This window comes from Podarcis tiliguerta (genome assembly GCF_965153285.1).
Source record: "Podarcis tiliguerta genome assembly, chromosome: 9".
NCBI classification, from domain to species: Eukaryota; Metazoa; Chordata; class Lepidosauria; order Squamata; family Lacertidae; genus Podarcis; species Podarcis tiliguerta.
The window spans coordinates 40,963,534-40,988,183 of record NC_139542.1 but is presented as its reverse complement, the minus strand read 5'-3'; the positions used below and the strand labels follow the sequence as shown (position 1 = coordinate 40,988,183).

At 39.3% G+C, this 24,650-nt stretch overlaps 1 protein-coding gene across 10 annotated transcripts in view; it reads right to left on the bottom strand.

The window, feature by feature from the left end:
• RAPGEF2 (Rap guanine nucleotide exchange factor 2) overlaps positions 1-24,650 on the bottom strand; it is a 156,696-nt gene that overhangs the window by 68,015 nt on the left and 64,031 nt on the right. For 6 of the 10 annotated variants that reach the window (XR_014515123.1, XR_014515124.1, XM_083457002.1 and 3 more), the window contains exons 5-7: positions 12,401-12,476; positions 10,318-10,485; positions 7,628-7,645 (exon numbers count right to left, since the gene is read on the bottom strand). Coding sequence is in view for 6 of the 10 variants with exons in the window: in XM_083457002.1 (XP_083313128.1) it covers positions 7,628-7,645; positions 10,318-10,485; positions 12,401-12,476 (262 nt within the window). In the remaining 4 variants the exon portion in view is untranslated. The remainder of the gene's footprint in view (positions 1-7,627; positions 7,646-10,317; positions 10,486-12,400; positions 12,477-24,650) is intronic. The other 4 variants (XR_014515125.1, XR_014515126.1, XM_083457006.1 and 1 more) reach the window with 1 other exon arrangement.

Genomic DNA, 24,650 nt, shown 5'->3' with positions numbered 1-24,650 from the left:
ATGTTATACCTTGGAGCATTTCAAATGTTTCAAAAGCAACAGCATTAAAGCAATCCTGGCTAGTACAGGTGGTGGCCCTCAATTTTTAAATTTGCATATTTATGGATGTTTATGCATATTTATGGATTACTGAAGGAACTAGCACACAAACAGGATCATTCTTCCTTTGCATCAGCCAATGTGGAGGGGAGGGGCAATCCTGCTTAGGGCACTGCTCAGGTGCACAATAGAGTTTAGAGAGCTTGTAGCAATCTTGTGCACCCAAGCCCATAGCTTAGCAGGATTGCTCACACTTTGCAACAGCGATCCTGCTTAGTGCTGGGTTCCAAAAGCGCTGTTTGAAGCATCTATCTTTGAACGTTTGAAGGAGAGAGGGCTACTTTAAACAGTGCTTTTGAGAAATTCTTTAAGGCAGCCACTGCACTCCTGTTTTAGAGTGCCTGAGGTTCCCCACTCATGCTATAGTTAATGACAGAGTGGGCACTGTAACTGCTCCTTACTCTTCTAGGACACCACAGGATGAAGGAAAGGGAGTATGCTTGGGGACCTGGGAGTGGCAAGAGAGTAGCCGATGGTGCAAGAGTTCAGTCAAGGTATCTGAAGGTTTATGTTCCATTTAGCCTTGTCTTCCAAACTCCCTGGATTTCAATCAAAGTCAGGCTCCAACAGTTACTCATAACATCCCTCATTTTCAGTGCTGAAGCTCCCTCAGTTCTCAGACATGCTGCTTTGAGGACTGGCCAACTACTTGGACTTGGGTTCTGCGGTGGCAAAACTATAATCCCTGTTAAGTATGTGCAGCTACTTATTTCAGACATGTTTAAGTCAAGTCTCCTTAGAATCATAGCCATTGACACTGATGTGATCGGTCTAAAGTAAGCAGTCCACAGCTTTAATCAGAATAATGAGTTTTGCTGTTGTTTTTATAACAATCATAAGCTTATGGATACTTGGAGTTTGAACAGTCAGGGATTGATTGACTAACTGACTGACTGATTGATTGATTGATTAATTGATTGGTTGGTTGGTTGGTTGGTTGGTTAAAGGTAAAGGTAAAGGTACCCCTGCCCGTACGGGCCAGTCTTGACAGACTCTAAGGTTGTGCGCCCATCTCACTCAAGAGGCCGGGGGCCAGCGCTGTCCGGAGACACTTCCGGGTCACGTGGCCAGCGTGACATCGCTGCTCTGGCGAGCCAGAGCCGCACACGGAAACGCCGTTTACCTTCCCGCTAGTAAGCGGTCCCTATTTATCTACTTGCACCCGGGAGTGCTTTCGAACTGCTAGGTTGGCAGGCGCTGGGACCGAGCAACGGGAGCGCACCCCGCCGCGGGGATTCGAACCACCGACCTTTAGATCGGCAAGCCCTAGGCGCTGAGGCTTTTACCCACAGCGCCACCGGTTAGTCACCCTTAATAAATATTCATTTGGTATCTTACAAACAAAACATTTATAAATAGAGAATGACATCCAATAATGGCCACCCACTAGTGGACCAGGCTTCCACTGGTGAGACAAGACTTACCCTTCCTCTCCTCCCCTTCCCCCTGCACCTCCCATACAGCCCAAAAGTTCAGGCCACAGAGAAGGGGAAGCTTGTATGGCATGGATACCCCCCCATTATACTTTTTAGGAAAAGAATCCAAAAAGACAGGAAAATACTTAAATTTCATAGCTACAGTACCATGGCCAAGAAAGCCCTTTCCCTGGTAGACATACGCCAGTGATCAGATGTCATGCAACCAGAGCAAGGCTTAAGGTTTGAGTAGGCTATGCAGGAGGCAATCTTCCAGGAAACCTGCCCTAAGCCAGTTAGGGCTTGTCAGGTTGAAACCAGCACTTTAATTCCCAGGAATGAGCTGAGAGTCAGGAGTTACATATATTGACAGACATTTCATCTCTAGGTCACTATCTCTAGGTGTGATCAGATTAAATGTATTTACTGCATACTGACTGGTTACCTCTGCACAAGTCATAGCAGACTAGTGCCCCCACTCATTAAAAATGGCAGCTCAACAACAAATTTTGATGCATGAATTTGACTGAATACTATAGATTATATTTTTATTCATCAACATGAAACTAATACCAATATCTCTATTCCTTCTACAAAAGGATGCAAGATGCCCAAGCATAATGTATATACAATATTCAAATATTGCAAAGTTAGTAGCAAACCAGTGGTGAAGAAAAGTTTTAGTATTCAATGTTTTTCCAAGTTTTTAACAATCGTCTGTCATTCAATTTTCTACTGAATTTATGTACAGGTTTCAATTTTCTATTATTAAATGGATTTCTCTCAAGGAAGGTTGCCCAATCTTCTCTTAACAAATAAGCATACATTTAACACTAGCATTTAATGTGACACAATTCCACATTTGAGTAATTCAGAAAAAAATGCCACCTGATACAAAAACTGCTTATTGAAGAATATCTCAGTAACTCTCTTAACAGATTTATAAGCTTACAGGGCAGGCAACCCAGCACTGTCAATTTTCACAAATTGGAAACAGGACCCAGACTGGCAGGCATATTACTGACACCTAAATTGCCTAAAATGCAGCATGGCTTGATACACAACACCCTTATTACAGTGAATTTCCAAAGCAACCAAAAGATGGGTCCAATTATGGCATCAATACAAGCTCTTCTTCCAAGGGGAATGGAAGAAGAGCAAATCCCAGTGGACACACACGTTTGCAGCAAAGATGATGTAATGTATAGAGACAGAAAGGTATCCTCAGACAGAAGCTGAAACTTAGGAAAACAGACCACACAGTACCTTGAACTGCTGTGCACTTCTTTCAACTGTGAGTGTGTGTGTGTGTGTGTGCGCACACACACACACACACACACAAAATGGCAACAGAAACTGTAACAGTATCTCAGGTTGTTATCCATACGTTTGCCACTCTGATATGATAATAAAAAAAAAAGCAGTACTGGCTATGAGTTAAGAATAGTCACTCAAGCACCTTGTGAAAATATAAATTTAGGATATACGTAAGCAAAACAAAGTTAAATATGCCACTACAGCTAATGAATCCATCCATCCTGATATACATCAAAAAATTCAAAGCCCTAAATGTTCTTAAATCATTATACTTTAGGAATACTTAGAACCTGGTTATTTTGTCTAGTACAAAAACTACTTTTGACTTCTACCCTCAGATGCTGCTAATCTCTATAGGTTTTCAGATGTTAGGATGAAATATTACAACTGAAAGTATTAAAAAGTACAGCCTATGAAAAACCAATGAAATTAATAGTGTTAAGCTACTATTAAGTAGTAGCTTAACATTAAGTAGTAGTTAACATTAAGTAGTAGCTTACTATTAATAGTGTTAAGCTACTATTAAGTACTATTAAGTACTATTAAGTAAGGACCTAACAGAAGCAGAAGACATCAAGAAGAGGTGGCAAGAATACACAGAGGAACTATACCAGAAAGATATGGATGTCTCATACACCCCAGGTAGTGTGGTTGCTGACCTTGAGCCAGACATCCTGGAGAGTGAAGTCAAATGGGCCTTAGAAAGCATTGCAAATAACAAGGCCAGTGGAGGTGATGGTATTCCAGCTGAACTATTTAAAATTTTAAAAGATGATGCTGTTAAGGTGCTACACTCAATATGCCAGCAAGTTTGGAAAACTCAGCAGTGGCCAGAAGATTGGAGAAGGTCAGTCTACATCCCAATCCCAAAGAAGGGCAGTGCTAAAGAATGCTCCAACTACCGCACAATTGCACTCATTTCACACGCTAGCAAGGTTATGCTTAAAATTCTTCAAGGAAGGCTCAAGCAGTATGTGGACCGAGAACTCCCAGAAGTGCAAGCTGGATTTAGAAGAGGCAGGGGAACCAGAGACCAAATTGCAAACATGCGCTGGATTATGGAGAAAGCTAGAGAGTTCCAGAAAGACATCTACTTCTGCTTCATTGACTATGCAAAAGCCTTTGACTGTGTCGATCACAGCAAACTATGGCAAGTTCTTAAAGAAATGGGAGTGCCTGATCACCTCATCTGTCTCCTGAGAAATCTCTATGTGGGACAAGAAGCTACAGTTAGAACTGGATATGGAACAACTGATTGGTTCAAAATTGGGAAAGGAGTACGACAAGGCTGTATTTTGTCTCCCTGCTTATTTAACTTATATGCAGAATTCATCATGCGAAAGGCTGGGCTGGATGAATCCCTAGCCGGAATTAAGATTGCTGGAAGAAATATCAACAACCTCAGATATGCAGATGACACAACCTTGATGGCAGAAAGTGAGGAGGAATTAAAAAACCTTTTATTGAGGGTGAAAGAGGAGAGCACAAAATATGGTCTGAAGCTCAACATCAAAAAAACGAAGATCATGGCCACTGGTCCCATCACCTCCTGGCAAATAGAAGGGGAGGAAATGGAGGCAGTGAGAGATTTTACTTTCTTGGGCTCCATGATCACTGCAGATGGTGACAGCAGCCACGAAATTAAGAGACGCCTGCTTCTTGGGAGGAAAGCAATGGCAAACCTAGATAGCATTTTAAAAAGTAGAGACATCACCTTGCCAACAAAGGTCCGTATAGTAAAAGCTATGGTTTTCCCAGTAGTGATGTATGGAAGTGAGAGCTGGACCATAAAGAAGGCTGATCGCCGAAGAATTGACGCTTTTGAATTATGGTGCTGGAGGAGACTCTTGAGAGTCCCATGGACTGCAAGAAGATCAAACGCATCCATTCTTAAGGAAATCAGCCCTGAGTGCTCACTGGAAGGACAGATCGTGAAGCTGAGGCTCCAATACTTTGGCCACCTCATGAGAAGAGAAGACTCCCTGGAAAAGACCCTGATGTTGGGAAAGATGGAGGGCACAAGGAGAAGAGGACGACAGAGGACGAGATGGTTAGACAGTGTTCTCGAAGCTACAAACATGAATCTGACCAAACTGCGGGTGGCAGTGGAAGACAGAAGTGCCTGGCGTGCTCTGGTCCATGGGGTCACGAAGAGTCGGACACGACTGAACGACTAAACAACAACAACAACTATTAAGTATTAAACCACTAACTTTAGATATACAGCTAGACATAGGTTGCAAACATAGTACAGTCGTACCTTGGATCCCAAACGCCTTGCAACTTGAATGTTTTGGCTCCTGAACGCCGCTAACCCGGAAGTGAGTGTTCCGGTTTGCAAACGTTCTTTGGAAGCCGAACGACCAGCACGGCTTCTGCGGCTTCCGATTGAGTGCAGGAAGCTCCTGAAGCCAATCGGAAACAACGCCTTGGCTGTCAAACATTTTCAGAAGTCGAACGGATTCTGTTCGACAACCAAGGTAAGCCTGTAACATAGTATTTAACTACTACTTTTAATATTTTTTATTTACAGAATTGTATTAATGGTGTGAAGTCAAGCTTATATATTGATCTTCACCTTTCCTGAACAGTATATAAAAAGATACAGTGGTCTCTGATGCATTATCTATCTTACTAGTAAAAAAATAATTCACCTTACACATATCTATTACAAAGACAAACCAAGCCCTACGAGGAACAGTTGAGGAAGTTGGGTATGTTTCGCCTCCTAAAGAGGGGACTGAGAGGAGACATGAGAGCCATCTTCAAACATCTAAAGGGCTGTCACAACAATAAGCAAGCTTTTTTTTTTTTCCTGCTCCAGAGGATAGGACCTAAACCAATAGATTCAAGTTATAAGAAAGGAGATTCTAACTAAACATCAGGAAGAACTTTCTGACAGTAAGAGCTGTTCCATGGTGAAACAGACTCACAACACAAGTGGTGGGCTCTCCTTCCTTGGATGTTTTTAAGCAGAGATTGGATAGCCACCTGTCATGTATAATCTAGGGAGATTCCTGCATCGCAGGGGGCTGCACTAGATGGCCCTGGTGATTCCGTCCAACTCTACAATTATATGATTCTAGGACCCAGAATCTGGAGCTGGGTTGGTTTAAAAATATTGTGGCCCCTATTTGACCCACCAGGCTGTTACTGACAAACCATGCAGACACTGACATAGTATCAAAGGAACAACTAGCTTAAAGTGAGCTCCTGTTATTTAGATGGAGCATGGCATGCTTCTACCAACCATCAGCTGATGAATGGTGGAAGCGCATCTTGGCCCAGGAGCAGAAAGTGGTTTGCACTGAAACATCTGCGAAAATGAATGGGGGCGGGGGACAACTCCATTTTAGCAGTGGTTTCAATACAAATCATTTCTTGCTCCTGTAGCAGCCCTCTTTGAAGGTGCAAGTGCGCCTTCAAAGAGGCTCATCACCTGACATCATTGACAACTGTGAAATATGGCCTGTGAAGGTTAGGGAAGATTTCCACCTCTGTTGCAGTCTATGCATACCCCCTAATGCTTACATAACTGTGTTGGATTCACTGCCACATGTGCAAATGGGGTGAAAATAGCGATTGACAACTGCTGTGATAGTATAGAATGTTTGTAAACAGTAAAAATTCAGGTAGTAAAAGTGTCAACATTCATGAAAGGAGAAATGAGGCAGAGAAGAGTGGGGCTGAGGAAGCTCCAAAGTGAACCTTGTGCTCTCCTGCTAGGGACAGCTTTTCTATTTATGTTGAGCTGAAAACATCAAAGCATCTACATATATTTACACACAGAGACATATTACATTCAGTATCCTTTTATCAACCAGCGTTCCAGTAAGATGCCTTCTGATGTTGTGTATTTGGCATTCTCAGAGGCCACTGCAGTCATAATTTCACACAAACACACCATGATTGCAATTTAAAATAAAAACAGTTATGCTATAGTGATTATGCTATTACTACCTTAAATTTGTATGCAAGATAAAGCACTGGAAGGATAATATAACCATAATAATTATATGTTTTATGCATGTTTTTCACTGCTTGCTTACAATAGTCTAAAAATCATAATTCTGTGACATAAAATTAACTCTTACTAGCTAGTTCATAACAAATATCACACTGTTTAAATTTTAAACAAGTGAAAATACTGCCACAAATAATTAAAGTAATTCCGTAAGTCCCTCCCCTCCAGCTTCCATTCCACTTTGTGTTTCAACACCTTCTGTATTTTAGGAACGTGTGATTTCTATAGTATCTTTAGGTGCAACTAATATAGAGCAGAATCAAAATAATCTGTTTTATAACAGTACGCCTTACAATATTACAGATTTATTATTACGCCTTACAAATATTCAGCTTGTATCAGAGCCATTATCTACAAACTTCTGCTTCAAAATGCAACAGCTAAAGAGTAAGATAGAGACACTGGTTGGGTAATGGATGTTAAATGAGGACATAAATGGAGAATGTTCTGTTCAATGTGAGTACTTTATCATTTCTGTATGTCATATACTGATACCACATGACGACTTCTAACAACAAAATACACCACCACAGGAAATGAATTATTATTTTTTTAAGGTAAAAACTGAAATGCAAGTAATGGTGATGTCACTAGGCTCTATCTACATTCAGTTTGTGTGATTTTAACTGAAGGTAAACTGTGTATCATATAGTGTAACAGAATGGATGCAGCACAAATTTAGCAACAGCAAACTAGTATTAAGACATTAGTTACACTCCAAAGGGGGGGGGGGTGTAAAGGGTTAGAGGACCATACACATAAGTTACAATACCTGCTGTTTAGTGCATTCCTGTGAGCCAAAATGAAATGAATGCCATATAGGAGGAAAGGAAAAGATGAACATTATCAGAGATGCTCAAAACATATAGTACTATTATGAAACTAATGCTATTATGTAAGGAAGGTTCTTAAATGGACTTATGAGTTTGGTGTAGATACTCTCCCTGACCCATATGGCCACTTAACATACAACAGTATAATAGCAGCATTGCTAGTATTTGTCAAGCACTTTCCTTTAAAACATAACATATATTCGCTTCTCTGTCATTATGTACACTAGTCTTTGAAACACAGTCAGCTGATCACATACTATCTCAATCAGTATATCTACATATTATAACCCTAAAAGAAACTATAACACTGTAAAGAAATTCATATTTTATTTGGCAGCCATGTTTTCCTGCCTTGATATCTATAGCACAAAAGGGAAGACTTGTATCTCTAAACTCTCTGTGGGTACATATGAGAAAACCATATCTAAAATGAGGTTCTTTGCATGTTCCTACCATGTGTTTGGAGAGGCACGTCTTCCCACAAACAAACTGATTAACTTTGAGTAATGGGAACATATGATCATAAATTAACATTTTCCTTTTAGTCATTCATAAAACTGATCAAGAAGTATGCCATATTAGTACACCACAAATCAACTTATTAGATTGCAGTAAATTGTTCATAATAAAATTACAATGAAAGCTGGGGTTACATCAAAACCTGAAAAATCAAGCCTTCTGTCATACAAGCAAAACACCTAAGTATTGAAGACTCTCACAAGACATATAAGAAAAAAACTTGGACAATTAACAAGAGACATAGTTAAACCTTTAGGTGCTAACAGTTGCAGGTGGAATTGTAGATGGAAATTGACAAGAATTTTTAAATTCTTAATTAAATTCCTAATTTAATTAATTTAATTTTAATTAACTCCTAATTTTTAGGAAAGGAAACAGTGGGAAATCCTGAGTACTTTAAAATCTGAGAGAGCACATGAAGTATCTCAAATGGCTATGTACTCCTGAGGCTTTATATTGTGAGGAACTCTGAGTTCCTACAGAGTTAATCACAAACACTAAAGAATAGCTCACATAGTCATTTTGGGAGACTTTTATTCCCTGCCTGAAGAACTGTATTCCATATCAGCTCAGGAATACAATTATGTGAAGATAAATCATGTGAACTAGCAATATATAGGGAGATGCTGGTTCCCTTTTCATAACATTGTGAAATGTTTCTGGTTTGTCAAGTCTTCCAGTGAAACTATATTTTTTGAGGTGCTTATAGTAGTTTTAAATGTTTGTTTTCCTTGATTGTATACCTCTCTGGAGCTTTGAGAAAAGAACTATTAAAATACTTGTTAAATATGCAACACAGCCTCAATATACGTGATTGTGAGGATTTTTTGTTGCCACACAACAATACTGAGTATTATTATTTATAGAAATATGGTGGCACTGCCTTTTGCTCCTCAAGGCAATTCAGATTAACAAAACAAATTCTTAATATTAGAAAAAAAGTGAAAGCAACAAAACTACAATAAAAACAAAGTAAGAAACAAATATAACTTATGAGTTGAAACTCATTAAAAGCCTGATGAAATAAAAATGTATTGACTGCCACACAAAAACCATTTATGATGCGGCCAGTCAAGCCCCTATCAGGAGAAAGCTACACAGATAAGGAAAGGCCCAATCTCACACTACCATTACCCTTGGTGGCAGAATAGAACAGGGCTTCAGATGATGACTGATGGGCATCTTCATGCAGGATACAGTCCCAAGGAGGACACTCTGGTCCCAAGACATTTATAATTTTATAGGTATGTGTAAATGTTGTAATTCCCCATACAATTATGTACTAGAATACTGTTTGCATAATGGAAAGTGCTAATATGAATAGCACTGGTGCCAAATTAGTTCCAGCAATGTGCAGCTGATAGTGTGAATTAGTAAGAAACAGTACTTGATGATGATGATGATTTTGATAATGATAATAATAATAAATGTTTTAATGAAACATCCATCTTAAGCACTTAGGCACACAGAACACAAATATGGGTTTCTTCTATTTTGAAAATCAGTGTTCGCAATTTTGTAATTCTACGCTACAGTGATGAACTGTGAAGACTTTTCTCCATCAGTCTGAGAATGCAGAATAATTATAATTTGAAGGCTAAAGCAATATAGACATAATGCTCTCTCAGATGATAAAGGCATGGTGTAGATTTGTTAGAACAATTTGATATTAGTCACATCAGTATAAACAACCCGCTCTGGTCTACTTCTCATGCTGAGAAGAGATAAAGCAAAATAATGGTCTAAGATGATAGTGCTTCAAGAAGAAGTGGCTATTCACAGAACTTAATGTTTCAGTGATTGGTTTATTGATGTCTTTTAAACTAAATAAAGTCAGCAGAATTATCTATTACAGAGATCAAATTTGAATAAAGTGTTTTAAGCTGGCATTTTGAAGCTGCTCTGCTCCAAAAGTGGTATTTCTAAACTATTCCAAAGAAAGATAATATACTCTTAACTACAAGTTCAGTTTCTTCTTTATAGCTGCTAAAGAATCTCCTGCACATGAAATTTTAAGAAAGGCAAATTGTGGCCATGTGAATCTTATGAGCATTTGGCAGTTGCTAATATTCAAATTTGTTACACTATCAAAATAATTTGGATGGCTTACCGTGTGATAGCCTCTAGGTAACGGTGGTTTCCCTACAGGATAAGCATCCACAGTGTCAATAATTGTTTGTCTTTCTCCTTTTTGATTGATTTTCCTAAATCTCCGTCGAGATTGTCTATGAGATGCTTGTCGCTGGAAATATTCTTCATTTTCATCCATATAATCCACCTGATAAAAAGGCATATTTAATAGCAAAAAATTACATTTTGTAATATGATAAAAATAAAGAAGGTTATGGATGGCCTCTTCTCTGCTACAATTAGAAAGCACGAGCATTCATTTCAGTTTGAGATAAAACACACGAAATGGTACTCTCACAGAAATCAGCAGGAAGTAGTTATAAAACTTTCTGCATTTTCCACAGAAGAAGCTATTCCTACATAGTGAGAATGAACAGGCATAATTCTTAAGACAATTACTCAGCTGACATTCATATATTCTACAACTGACCTACTGTGTGTGTGCACACCTGTGTATTTAGAAGTGTCTGTTTTTTTCTCTCTCACACAGAAAGCTAGTTTCTTACTGGGGAGAAAAAAAGAACATTTCTGAAGGAAGCAAACTTGAAGCTTTCCGGCTGATCTCAATAAGCCATTGGGGAGCTACCCCTCCCATCCTGTGGGAGCCAGCTCTTCTAAAACACAGCATCCTATTTCCTCTAAAGCAAGCAAATTTTTTAAAAGAAAAAAGAAAGACTTGAAGGAAAACTGCACAAGGGTATACTATAATAATGTCAACCCCCACAAAAAAATCTTCTGATACACACCTACAACAAGTATTGTATTTTGCATCTTGCACACAGCCGTTTCTACTTTGGAGAGGGTAAAAATCTGGATGCTCAGCTGCTAAGGTAACACTGTATTTGATAAGGCTCTGAGCTATGACAAAGCATGCAACAACTATTTTATAAAGAATTCTGTGCCAGTTCTGAATGCTACTGCAAGTATTGTGTGAGGTAGTATTAGCTGCAATACTGTATTGTGAGGCTCTACACCCACTGCTTGAAATACGGAAGAGGGGTAATGCCCTTGTTTCATATGGTGATTAATCCAATTACAGCAGGGTGAGCGGAAATCAGTCACCAAAAGGAAGTATTTAAAAATGTAAATGTTCCCTATACGTAGTGACAAGAATTTTTACTTAGAATTTGTAGAGTTGGAAGGTGCCATGAGGGTCATCTAGTCCAACCCAAAACATTTCCCTTTACAAAACAAAAGCAAAAAACCACCAAAAACAATAAGATGCAAAACAATCTTATCAAAACAATTATGTAATGGATTTTGCAATGCCTGAAATTGGGGGGGGGGGGGCGGGAGGTCTTGAAGGAAATTGAATGGTCAGACCAGACCAACCTGAAAAGTAGGTTGTAGAGCTTCCTAAAAGGTCACTTTATGAATCTGCTAGTAGATATATTAATTGTGTGCTAAGAAGGCCTATGTAAGAACGTTTCTTTGTACAAAAATGAATTTATTCGCTCTGCTGCCCACTAAAATAGATATTCTGGCAGTATCTCCAGGTGTGTTGCTAAATCCAGCCTATCTTAAAGAAATCTTTAAAAATTCCTACAAAACTAGGATTCCTTATTCAACACTGAATTTTAATCTGTGTAACAGATAAAATATAGTTATCCTGCATGCATACCCATTGTACACATAATGACTTGGATTCTAAGGCAAGTTAACTTAAGAAAGTTCACGGGAAGAAAGTTTCCCATACCCTCATTCCCTCTGCAGCCACCTGTGCCTAAAGAAACTTGTTCAGACAACTGGGGGTGGGGGCTCCTTCTGAGAAACATGGGATGGGATCCAGAGAGCTGTCCAGCACCGTTCTATATAGTTCAGGACACACCCACGCTTTCTAGACAAGATTTTCAAGGGTTGCAGGTGGATGCAGGAGACAGGAGTTCTAGAATCATAGACTGCAGAGTTCGAAGGGACATATAACTTTCTTTCCATGGTCTTCCTTAAATTAACCTATTTTAAAAGCCAAGCAACTAACTCGTTTTAAAGATGGCAAATGATACACTTCTCAAATACATAATTGTACATTTCCTTAACACGGACATTCATCTAGTTATGCTTACCACAATCATTTCAGATGGCTCTAGAACAATGCATTCACAGCCACGTCTGAAGCTTCCTGCAGAACGTTTGCCAAAACTGAAAGACAGAAAATACTTTGAGCAAAACCAAGTCTATAAAGCTACAGTTTTAAAATTTAATGCTATGCACATGACAAAACCACATTTTCAATCAAGTTTCGTCTTCTTCTGAGGCAATATCAGGGGTGGGAGTGTATTGACAATACAAATTAGACTTAAAGGCTGCTTAAAATTTATGGGATTCTTCATTTTGTATTTTTGGCACACATTTTTCATAGTAGAAATTTGTCCCATTACTTTCTCCAATACTATACTGTTGAATACTAAGGCACATGGATCCAAATGTAAAATGTAAGACATTAGGACCACTCTTAAAATAGAAAAACTCAAAACGTTTATTCTCACCTCTGCACAAATTTTGCTTGTACTGATAAAAGGCAAGTCACTTGTAAAAATCTGTTAAACCACTAAGAACCTGTCTTTACATAGCTGAAATGTCAATAATCAGAAACTGCTATACTTGCTCAGCATCACAATGACGTTATGCTAGCATTACAGCAATCACTGTAGTAGAAAGGCAGTTTCTGGTTACTGGAGGAAAATGTTCGTAATCTTTGCCACTCCCTTTTCCTCTCAACCTGAATCCATCTGTGCCTCACAATATATGTGGAATTTCAGGTCTTTCAGCTCCAGAGCAGGAGTTCTCAGACCTTGTAGCTCCAGGGCCCACTTCAGATGGCTGAAAATTACTGAGGTCAGCCAGTGACAAAATGGTGGTGCAGGAGCAGAAGAAGTTACAAAATAGTGGGCAAGTTTGACAATCAAGTGGCAATAATGGACATCACTTTCTACTAATATGTCATCCATCTTTGGAAACGTGTAAATTCTTCACCACTGTGTTTTCCTTGCAGTGAGCAGTTCCATTGATTAACTTTCCTCAAGCTAAGTACAGAAATTTGCTATGGAGGTATTGCGAATCAGTGTCCCCATTTTAAGCAGAATTTGCTGATCTAATGAAGGTGGCTTTTTCTTTTTCCCTTCCTACCCCCACATGCCTCCCATCTCCTGTAATTTCTTCTCCCATTCACCTTTTACATTCAACTTGAACCTTACTCTCCTCCAACTGCTAATAGTGTCTTTCATCCCTCCTCTCTGGTTTTTTATATTCACTTCTTCCTCCTACAACACCTTTCCTTCCTTATCCCTTTCATTTCTATTCCCTGTTTGCTGTACTATTTTTTTTTTATTAACATTCATGGCGAATATTAACATTTTAGCTCCCTTCCTAATTTCCTTCAACACTTCCTGTGGTGGTTTCTCCTCAGAGGAAGAGAACTTCCTTTCCCTTTTCTTTCTTCCTTGAACTCTTCTCCCTGCCACCATTGCTCCAGCTGGCGCTGGAATCAGCTGAAGGCTATGTCATGATTTGGGGGCAGGGAAGGCAAGTGAAGATGCACTGGGCAGGCTATGGGACTGAAGCCCACTTGAACATTGCGTAAGCCCACTGGTGCATCCTGGCCCACTGTCTGAGAAACACTGCTCCGCAACCACACTTCTTTGCTCATGGCATTCACCTTCCCACTTTCCATCCTTCAGTCAGCAATTTTAATTGATTAAATCAATTAAGTTATTGCACTCATACTACGAAGGCTGAATTTAGATTATCAATGAGAGCCTCTAGGTCAGGGTTACCTAAATGCCAAAGTTGTCAAACCTGAATTTTTAGGAATGTAAATGAAATAAAGTCAAGAAATGTCAATATATAATCAAGATTTATTAATCATCCATCAACATTACTAAGAATCATCTTATTAAATACAAAGATCCTGCACTGGCAAGGGAGGTGCACTCTGTGTAAGTCAATTCCCTGTATTAATGAGGCTCACAATTCCTAATTAATTTTTGCACTATAACTTGTGAACTTCTTTTCCACCCTAGGCCCTTTTCAAAGCATGCTTTTGACTCCATGCTCTTTATTCTCCCCATGCGGTCCCACTGGTCAAATTGGGTCGCTCTTCACAGCACAAATGAAAAGCAGCACTGTCATGCGAGAGACCACCTTGAGATTGGTCGCGTAAGCCAAATCATCATCACCACCATTTTATTATTTATACACCGCCCATCTGACTGGTGTAGTAAAATTGTATCACACAGAGGGAAGGGAATAACCAGTCTTGGTATAGTAATTCTGCTGTCGTCCCGGTCCTGGGATTGCCCGGGGTGTCTGTGTGTTCCTGCTCCCATGGAAAAGCATTAATTGATCCCTTGTAACAGTTCTACCTTTACCTCTAATCCTACAAGCCCATGAAACTTATTTGGTTCCCAATTTGGATAGGTCAGCTGTATTGAGGTGGAAGTGCAGGCTCCTTAAACAAACCATGCTTTGTGGTGGGAACTGAATGATATTTCACCTTCTTAAGTGTTCGTGGGGTCAGTTAAAATTACACCTGAAAATTATATGTCAGCTAAATTATGCAGCAGTTTATACAGATATTCGCTGCTGAAATTAATCTGCAGGGACTCCAACATTTATTTTTGCATTTAGACTGAGAGTATGCTGAGTGACACAGATGGATAGAAGTATCATATTTTTTCTTTGGGACTATGATTCAAAGGCTGACTAGGAATGCCATGGGGAACAGACAGCAGCAAGAATGCTATGTCATGAGACAGGATGACCTAATTCTGCATCACCCCATCCCCCGTCAGACTTAACCCATGGCACCAATTAGGAATTAAGGAATGCTGGGAAGAAATGCAAGAGTAGAACCTCTCCCCCTCTCAGAAATCTCCCTCTCCCATAGGACCATATTCCAAAAATGACCATATTCCTTCTTGTTATCTCTTAGCACTTTTCGATACTATTGACCATTGTATTCTCAAGAGGTTCTGTGAGTTAAGAATCACAGCCATGACATCACGGTGGTTTTGTTCCAAGCTGCAGGGATGTTTCCAGAGAATTCCAAACTCTGCAGTATTCCATTTATTTAAGGGCTTTATGCACTGCTACTCACTATATGTCTCAAAGACATTTTCAAAAAATATACACAATACACAAAACTGATATCATAGATTAAAATATCAAGAAACAGAACCATTAAAACAACTTTAATAATAAAACAACCTGGCATCTGAAACTTAGCAAGGACAGCGCTGCCTGATTTCTAATGGAGGAAGTTCCATAGAGCTGGGCACACTACACTTAAAGCACAACTTCTGGTTGTCATGAGACATCCTTTTGGTCCATGGGGGAGGGAGTGTCATTAACAGTGCTCCCATCCAGTTATGCTGTGGCATCCTGCAAGATTTAATCTTGTCCCACATGCTATTTAACATCAGTATGAAGCTGCCAAGAGCAGTCATGCAGAGATCTGGGGCTCATTGCCACCAATATGCAGATGATACCCAGGTCTATTTCTCCATGCCATTAGAACCAGATGAAGCTGTTTTATACTAAACCACTCCCTGGGGGCAGGGGTTGAATGAGGTCCAATAACTTAGGCTGAAACCTGGCACGATAGGTTGATATATGGTTCTTGTATACAGGAATAAAATGAATGGCGTGCTCTTGATGATCACTCTCTCTCTCTCTCTCTCTCTCTCTCTCTCTTACACACACACACACACACACACACACACACACAGAATGTATGTCACAGCAAGGGGTGCCTATTTCCAGCTCTGGCTGATACACCTGTTTCTGGACTGAGATGGACTTGCCTTGGTGGCTCATGTTAAGAGTACTGTAATGTAATCTCTGTAGGGCTACCGTTGAAGTCAATCCAGAAAGCATAGCAAAAGCAGAACTCAACCTCCAGAGGGCTGACTGATGCACCTGTTGCGATGGTGCAATGGCACATTTTCACTCTGGCACCGTTGGGCCGGCCCTCACTTAAATATAGTGCAACCACCTCACAGTACACCAGTTACACAAATTTCTACAAATTACCTCAGATTATCAAGTAGTGGACTTGTGTGAGGGAAAACTTCATAATTTGGAGTCTCAGGTAGGATTTGATCAAACAAACAAGAAAGATTTTATTAAACAAAGATTTTATGACACAAAGCGGGTAAAACAAAGGATACTTCAGGTTATAATGTTATTTCAGGTAACCGTTCACCTAATAATACTGATACTAAATCTAACTGATGTTATGGACTTCTAATCAAGCACAACTTCTTTTAAACTTCAGTTGCTTGCGTTCAGTTACTTCGCTTCAGGTAGATGTCACAGGTTTGTTTTGTTTTTTTAGACTAAAGGGTAAATGCTCAGCTTATTTCCAGTTCTTTCACTTCAGTTCTTTCTCAGTTGCACAGCTGTTGCCGCTTAAAACTTTGGTTCTTAAACAAGGTGGTACTTCCTGTCAGTTACACACCCCTTTGACAACCCTACTCCTGAGCTACTTCAAGTAACAGACCCAAGGGATCACCACATCCCTCTTAGCTGGTTTGGGAGTCTTCTCTTTTGGTAGCACAATCTCTCCCCTCCTGACTGGAATAAGACCTAAGTTGACTGTATCTTTCCAGCTTCTACTTCTCCTGGCTCAGCCTCCCAGTTAATTCCTGGCCTATTACTCTCACAGGACACCACACACTGTCCTTCACACTAAGCTCAGAGACTCCTTTCTGTAGCTTTTGATATATTCCTTAGAGTGGATGTTTCTACCCAGAACCAACTCTCTCTCCTCTCTCTCCCTATCTCCCAACCTGAAACCTGTCTCTCCAAATCCTATCCTTTTCAACTCCCTCTCCTGGAACCCCGGCCAATCAAAAGCTGACATTCGTTAACCGTTTACTGGCAGGGGAAAAGAAAAAGAAAACACTTGGTGACCCAACCTGCCCAGCAAAACAAACTTTTCCATCACACCTGTGCATATTACTTATGTTTTGCAGGATCTGCGTTGGCCACCCCTTTGTTAGTAGGCTCAATTCAAGGTGTTAATATTGACATAATAAAGCCCTGAACACCTTTTCCTTGTATAAACCAATGGGGGTGGGGGAGGAGAGGGGAAGGCTTTCACTGATACAAGGGTTCTATGAAGTGGCACCCTTACTGTGGAACGCCCTCGCTCTAGATGCAAAGATGACTCTAACGCTTTGGGGCTTCTAACATCCAGTTGAGACTTATTTGTTAGCACAGGCCTCTGCTGGAAATTGAATGTTCAAGGTCCTGTTACTACTGTAACAAAGAACTGGTTTGAGGATCATAGAAAGTGTACTCTTTCACTGTTGGTTTTAACACTTTGATAATGCTTTTTTATTTATATAACATTTTGTAAGCCACTCTGGGATCTACTTTTGATGAAAGAAGTTTGAAAGTTCAATGAATGAGTAGAGAAATAACAATAATGGAGCAACATTGTTGCCTTCATTTTTTTACTCTTTTTGGGGGGGTGGGGGGTGCTGTCATGAACCGCTCGTGTACTTAAAAAGTTTACCATTACAACACCACTAAAAGTTGCACATGCTTTCATAGTACTATATCTTGGCATATCTTCTCCTATTACACTATCTCAGTCTGGCACTGATAACACAACAACCTAGACTAAAGCAGACTCAAAACAAAGCTTACCTCACCTTTTCCAGAACAGATTCATACAGTACAGCCATTTGGCATTGAAGTAAGCCCTCTTAAAAATATGCTTACAATGGACAGAATCAAAGCATTCCTAACTGGCTGGGAAAATGGAAGTCACTTCACTTGTATAGTTAATTTTATTATAATATTCACTTAAGAAGAAAATGCTCCATATGGTTCTATAAAAAGTAAATGGTTTCCAAGGGAACAAACATACTTGCTCTACTAATTGTTCTGAATATAAAATATGCTCTCAAGCTACACTATTTCCAAAACCTAATTTAAAGGCATGGCTGAAAGCATGTTCTCTCTTACCTCTTAAGATTGAAATCATATACACACCTACTAGGGAATAAACCCAATTCGAACACCGGGGGGGGCGGGTCCTACTTCACAGTAGATGTGCATCGGATTGCACTGAAAGTTCATTCACTACCTTTAATTGGTCTGGTTCACCTAATGTGGCCAGACTTTATATGCCATCACACCAGGTCAGGATATGAAGCTTTTTAAAAAACAAAAAATGGCCCTAGAAGTTAGATTTATTTACAAAGAAAACTGCTTGATAAAACAGAATTAATTATAGGGCCACAGTTGTGGTCCAATGTTAAGAACAAGTCGGCTACATTTCATTCTGCCATTTATTTTTGTTCCTGTGGCTGAGGGCTGACGCAAATAATGTTTCATTCATTCTGCCATTATAATGAGAAATCAGAGAAGGGTGGGATCTATGCCTTATAGTTCAGGTGACTGATTTGAAACTTGGCAGTGTAGGGGAAGGTATGCAGGGCTGTCTTAAGCATATGCAGCGCTGGGGTGCACAAGATCCACCCAGCACACAGACACCCCCGGTTTCCCAGTCCCAGGAGGGCGGAGCCGGCCGGCCACCTCAGAAAAGCATAATCCTCTCTTCTGTCTGTTCAGCAGAACAATGACCTGCATAGAAACCAGGTTTCACTACTGTATTTGTTTAACAGTCAGAATTACATCATGAAAAATTATTATAACAATTGTAAAAAGGATGCCAAAACATCAGCTGCACTCTAAATACAGAAAGAGAATCAAGCATTTCTGATTCAAGTATAGAAAATGTTTGCTGGCAATACTTTTTATCTGCATATTTGAAACAAGACAGAAAGCTACTACTGTATAGAAAACTGCATTTGTTGTCTCCAAGCTATGCAAACCCTTAACAATATTTTTTAAAACACTTGTTATTTAGAAGCACCAAAAAGAGTAGGGGAGTAACAAAATATGCTGAGAACATGCACACACATGAGCAAATTGGAGACAAAAAGACAATCTGTGCAATTTTCCTATGTTAATTAAAAATACCATGACATCAACAGGCCAGAGGAACTTTCTCCATTCAAGTGTTCTATTCACAAACATCCACATTGTCAGATATGCTATAATACACACTGGCAAGTAATTCAAAATTTTCAACAAAAAAGTTACAGTATTCATTATTACTCCCTTGCCCTTGCTGGGCCTCTACATTCCTAGTTTTCATGTCCAACTTCACTTCAGTGGAATGTTATTCATCATGAGAATAAATGCTGCAAATGTTGCGCCAATACCAAAAAAATAAATAAATCCTGGTGAATCCAAGGTTTATTTAGCATATTCAAAATGCATTAACCACCTTCTGTGGTTTTAACTCCCAGGTCCTAGTCTGACATTCTAACCACTACATCACACTGGCTTCCTAAAGTACTTCTGCTATGGGACAGCTATATAAATCAAAAAGGTAAATAAATATGGGGAAAGCAAAATGTCAATTAGAGAAGGATCTAAAATATTTTCCTTGAAGCTTGAATTTGTTTAATTCTGGATTGTTTTATTTGATGGTTTGATGTGTTGTATATTGCTTTGAATTTTTTTCTTTAAAATATAAAGCAGTATAGAAATGAAAGGAATAATATTAATAATAACAACCAATTCCATTGCAGCAGCAACAACAACAACAAAATGACACCTAGACAATCTGTTGCAGTGACCATAATCTAGATGTAAGGTGTCATTTGGCGATTAGCTTATATATCTGAATTTCTAACACTGATAATGAGTCAAATGTGACCCTGAGCCCAAAATTCATTAATGCCCCACCCACCAGTTCTGTAGGGGCAGAGTAGGTATGCTTCCAATCTATGCATTAAATAACATATAATATTTTATGCCATAAGACTGTTAACCATAAACACCACACCATGGACAATACATATGGATCAAATAGAAGGATCTTAAGCCAAATACAAGGCAAGGATTTACTTCACGGGTGAAGGGAAACCAAATTACAAAAACTATAACAGGAGCTGCAGGGCAGAGATGATGTTAATACTTTCAGACACCTGTGTGAGCTTCCACATCTCTGGTGAAGAAAGAATGTTCATGAAAGAGTAAGCATTTCTATCTCATCTAGAACCACCAGCATTATGAACTCACTTGTTTAAAACATCTTTGAGGCAAACTAAAGTACTACTCTGACAGTCTAATTATAAGGAAAGGTTTGTTGCAATAGCCCTCAGTGTCATCATTGTTTAAGCACCAGGCTATTTATTAGGTTAAACCACAGAGCCTAGGACTTGCCGATCAGAAGGTCGATAGTTCAAATCCCCGTGACGGGGTGAGCTCCCGTTGCTCGGTCCCTGCTCCTGCCAACCTAGCAGTTCGAAAGCACGTCAAAGTGCAAGTAGATAAATAGGTACCGCTCCGGAGGGAAGGTAAACAGCGTTTCTGTGCGCTGCTCTGGTTCGCCAGAAGCGGCTTAGTCATGCTGGCCACATGACCCAGAAGCTGTACGCCGGCTCTCTCGGCCAATAAAGCGAGATGAGCACCGCAACCCCAGAGTCGGCCACGACTGGACCTAATGGTCAGGTGTCCCTTTATCTTTTTACATTTCTATTGTTCATTCCAACTGCAGATTCACATCACCTTTAAATAAACTAACAAGCAAACATTGGTTTTTGTCTCATACTGCTGGATTTTTTAAAATGAAGTTCCATTATTAAACCCAAACTGATTGTTTGCAATCTTATGCACAGTTGTCTGGCAGTAAGGCCAACTGAATATTGTGGTACTTACTTCTGAGTGCACAAGCATATGAATGTGCTGCCCTTTGCTTTCCCTGTTGGAACAGATTCAACGGTAGTTCTTTGAAGACAGCAAAGTATTTCCAAAACTTCATAACTGCGGCAACTTGTGTCTCAACAGAACACAAATTGCTATTCGGATCAGCTAGGATATGGCATAATGATTGGGCATAAGCCTCCAGATGTGAAAACCAGGGCTTGAGGGGCTCTCTCATCACAAGACAAAAAGGCTCAAGGAGGAAAATAGCCTGAAACAAACTATCAATAGCTACTAAAGAATAAGGCTAAGCAATATATTATCTCATAGATTCTCCAGTCCTCAGAGTGCTTCAGCTTAAGTGCTATTCATTTCAATGGTACTTGCAGAAGCACAGTTCATTTGGGGCTCAGGTGTGCTGTATATCAAAACAAGGAGACTCAAGAGCAAACAACTGCTGCAATGTCTTATTTATAGGGACTCAGTTACTGAAAGGCGTCTTGAGCATTTGGAAGGGGCAGATCTACTACAATTGACTTGTGTTTTCCAAAGGGATCCTTTTTATTTCATTGAAAGGAAAATAGAAAGTACCGGTAACTGCAAAGAATCTTTTGAAGTCTCCATGAAAAGCAGTTTGCATGCTATTTTAGCAGTCTACTGCAGATGTTAAAGAACAGTCAGGATTCCCTTGGGCAGAGGATAGACCTTGAACCCACTTGTTCCTTTTAGGGTTTAATTCTAAACACTAAGAGATTTATTATTATTTTCATTTGGCTTTGGATAGATTCTAAGCCCTGTCTTTGTTATTTTCCAATTTTTTTGTTTTATTATGATTCCATGCAAAATATTGAAGCTGTATACAACATGTAGCAAAATCTTTTGAAAACTTAACAGTTAAAAAATGAAAACATTTGAGCTTCCCTTCTTTCAATGTTTGTGTTTGATGATGTAGAGAAATAAGAAATACTTTATTTTCCTTTACCAATCAAAAGCCAATGTTTCATTTCAAATGTTTCAGAAAGAAAAATCACTCACAGCCAATCACAACCAACCAATCACACCCTGGGCCTAGGGCGACCCCAACCTCTCTCACCCCTAAAGAAACACAAGTGAATAGCAGAGAACCTGCGCAAGCGATGCTGACACAAAACCCCACATATATTAAGTAAAATAGAAACATCGCCACCTGACCCCACGCCCACTCACCTTTCCACCCTCCACCTCCTTCCCCCTTTTCTTCCTAATGCAAATGAAAAACATGGTAAACATATAACTCATACATATGCCTTTTAAATACTCCTTATTTATCCTCATTTCCTTTGTTCCCTTTGCACACAAAGCAACTCTCCAAATCTCCTCCAGAGGGTTTCCCAATCTTTTGGAGAAGATTTGGTGTGTGCTTGGGACACTGCAGTGCAAAAATTGCATCCCTTCCTTTTCTGCTTATGGAAGCTTTCTATCATGTGATACCACACACACTATGTATTATATTGTTTACTTTTAAGAATAGACCAAACAATGACATTTGCAGATAAAAAGGGGGGGGTGAGAAAAAGAAGGGAGGACTGGGGAATGGTTAATTTGTATTCTATGAGAAACCCTTTAATAAAATGATAGCGGCAAAAACAATCCTTAACTAACACGCAGAACTGAATGTAAAAATTGTGATCTAGAATAACTACAACTTAGATCAAAATAGCTGTGCAACCAATTCTACATGCCCAGCTTGAGCTTGGACTTAGGTTTCTTGAACAGAAGCTACTACACCATGATAGATCACAAGTGACTTTTGAAAAATAGAAGTGTTCCAAAAGCAGTTTATAAATATAGCATGAGATATGTGCTATGCAAAGTAAAAGTAACAATCTCACTGAAATATCAAATCTTTTAAATACTCTATACCAAAATAAAAGTTGACATCAGTCCAACTTGATTGCATACTTTGTTTAATATATTGTGATTAATATGGTGGGTTCAAGTAAAGACATACAATAAATGAAACACAAAAATAAACTGAGAGGTAGTAATCCTGAACAAACAAATAACAGAATTAATCTCCTTTTTTACATTTACTGTATAGTCTACCATTCCTTCTAGTAATTCAGAGCTGAATTTGTTACCTCACAATATTCACTATCATGAGTCAGGATTAAGCTGACGTGTGGCTATTTACCCATCTCAGAACAGAGCAGAAATTTGAACCTGGGTGCTTAAAATCTCAAACACTCTTAGCAGCTATATAAGTGGAACGTCTACGAACAGAGATAAAAACCTTCTAAAATCTCTCTTGTAAAGCATCTCTTGTCTAAGCAATTTGTCACCTGTTGTTTTAAGCATCTATTTTCTTCTTGCCACCCAACTAACGTTAATTTCTATTAATCATGCCATATCTAAAATTTAGATTGCATTTGTTCTGGCAAATGCCTATTAACCTTTAAGGTGCTCCAGAGATAATAAATTGAGTTCACTGTCAATCAGTATGAGTGATGTTTTAAGCAATGCCAGTGAAAAAGTTCCACTGTATATTTCACTGTAAGTTTTTCAACTATTTTTTAGGACAGTATTACAGCAGGTCCTATTACAAGATACAAGGTACTGTATAGTATTTTATCTGAATTCTTACCACTTACCTTAAACATAAATGTTCAATTTTATCATTTTTTGTTAAAACATAAAACATAAATGTTTGAATTAATGCTTTGAGTTGAATTATCATTTGCTAGAATTTCACCTAAAGTCATGAAAAAGAGCAGATCATAAGGCCTGAATACAATACAAAACATACTTCTTTATACCTATCAGCAACTTCTAGCATGCCAGACAAACATATGCCTATTTGAAACACATTACTTTCAGTGGGGTGCACCTTTCTACACACATTCCATTCATATCCCAATGTAGATGTTGATTCACACTAAGTGCATATCCAAATACGCAAACCAAGTGTGGATTCGAATTTGTGCCCTTTTGATCTAGGGGTCTCAGTAGACAACAAGCTTAACATGAGTCAACAGTGTGATGCAGCAGCAAAAAGGCTTAAGCTATTCTAAGCTGCATCAACAGAAGTATAGCGCCCCAGTCAAGGGAAGTCATAGCATCACTCTATTCTGCCTTGGTCAGACCGCAATTGGAGTAACGTGCCAGCTTTTGAGTGCCCCAATTTTAAAAAGTTATTGACGAGCTGAAACGTGTGCAGAGGAGGGATGATCAAGGCTCTGGAAACCAAGCCCAATGACAAACAGTTGAGGGAGTTGCGCATGTTTAGCCTGAATATTAGGAGACTGAGAGGAGATATGAGAGCTATCAAATATATTCAAATATATAAAGGGCAAGAAGATGGAGCAAGCTTGTTTTCTCCTGTTCCAGAGGCTAGGACTTGAACCAATGGATTCAAGTTACAAGAAAGGAGATTCTGACTTAACACCAGGAAGAGCTTTCTGACAGTAAGAGCTGTTCAACAGTGGAACAAGACTCCCTTGAGAGGTGGTAGACTCTCCTCCCTTGGAGGTTTTTAAGCAGCAGTTGGATGGCCATCTGTCATGTATGATCTAGTTGGGATTCCTGCATTGCAGGGGACTGAACTTG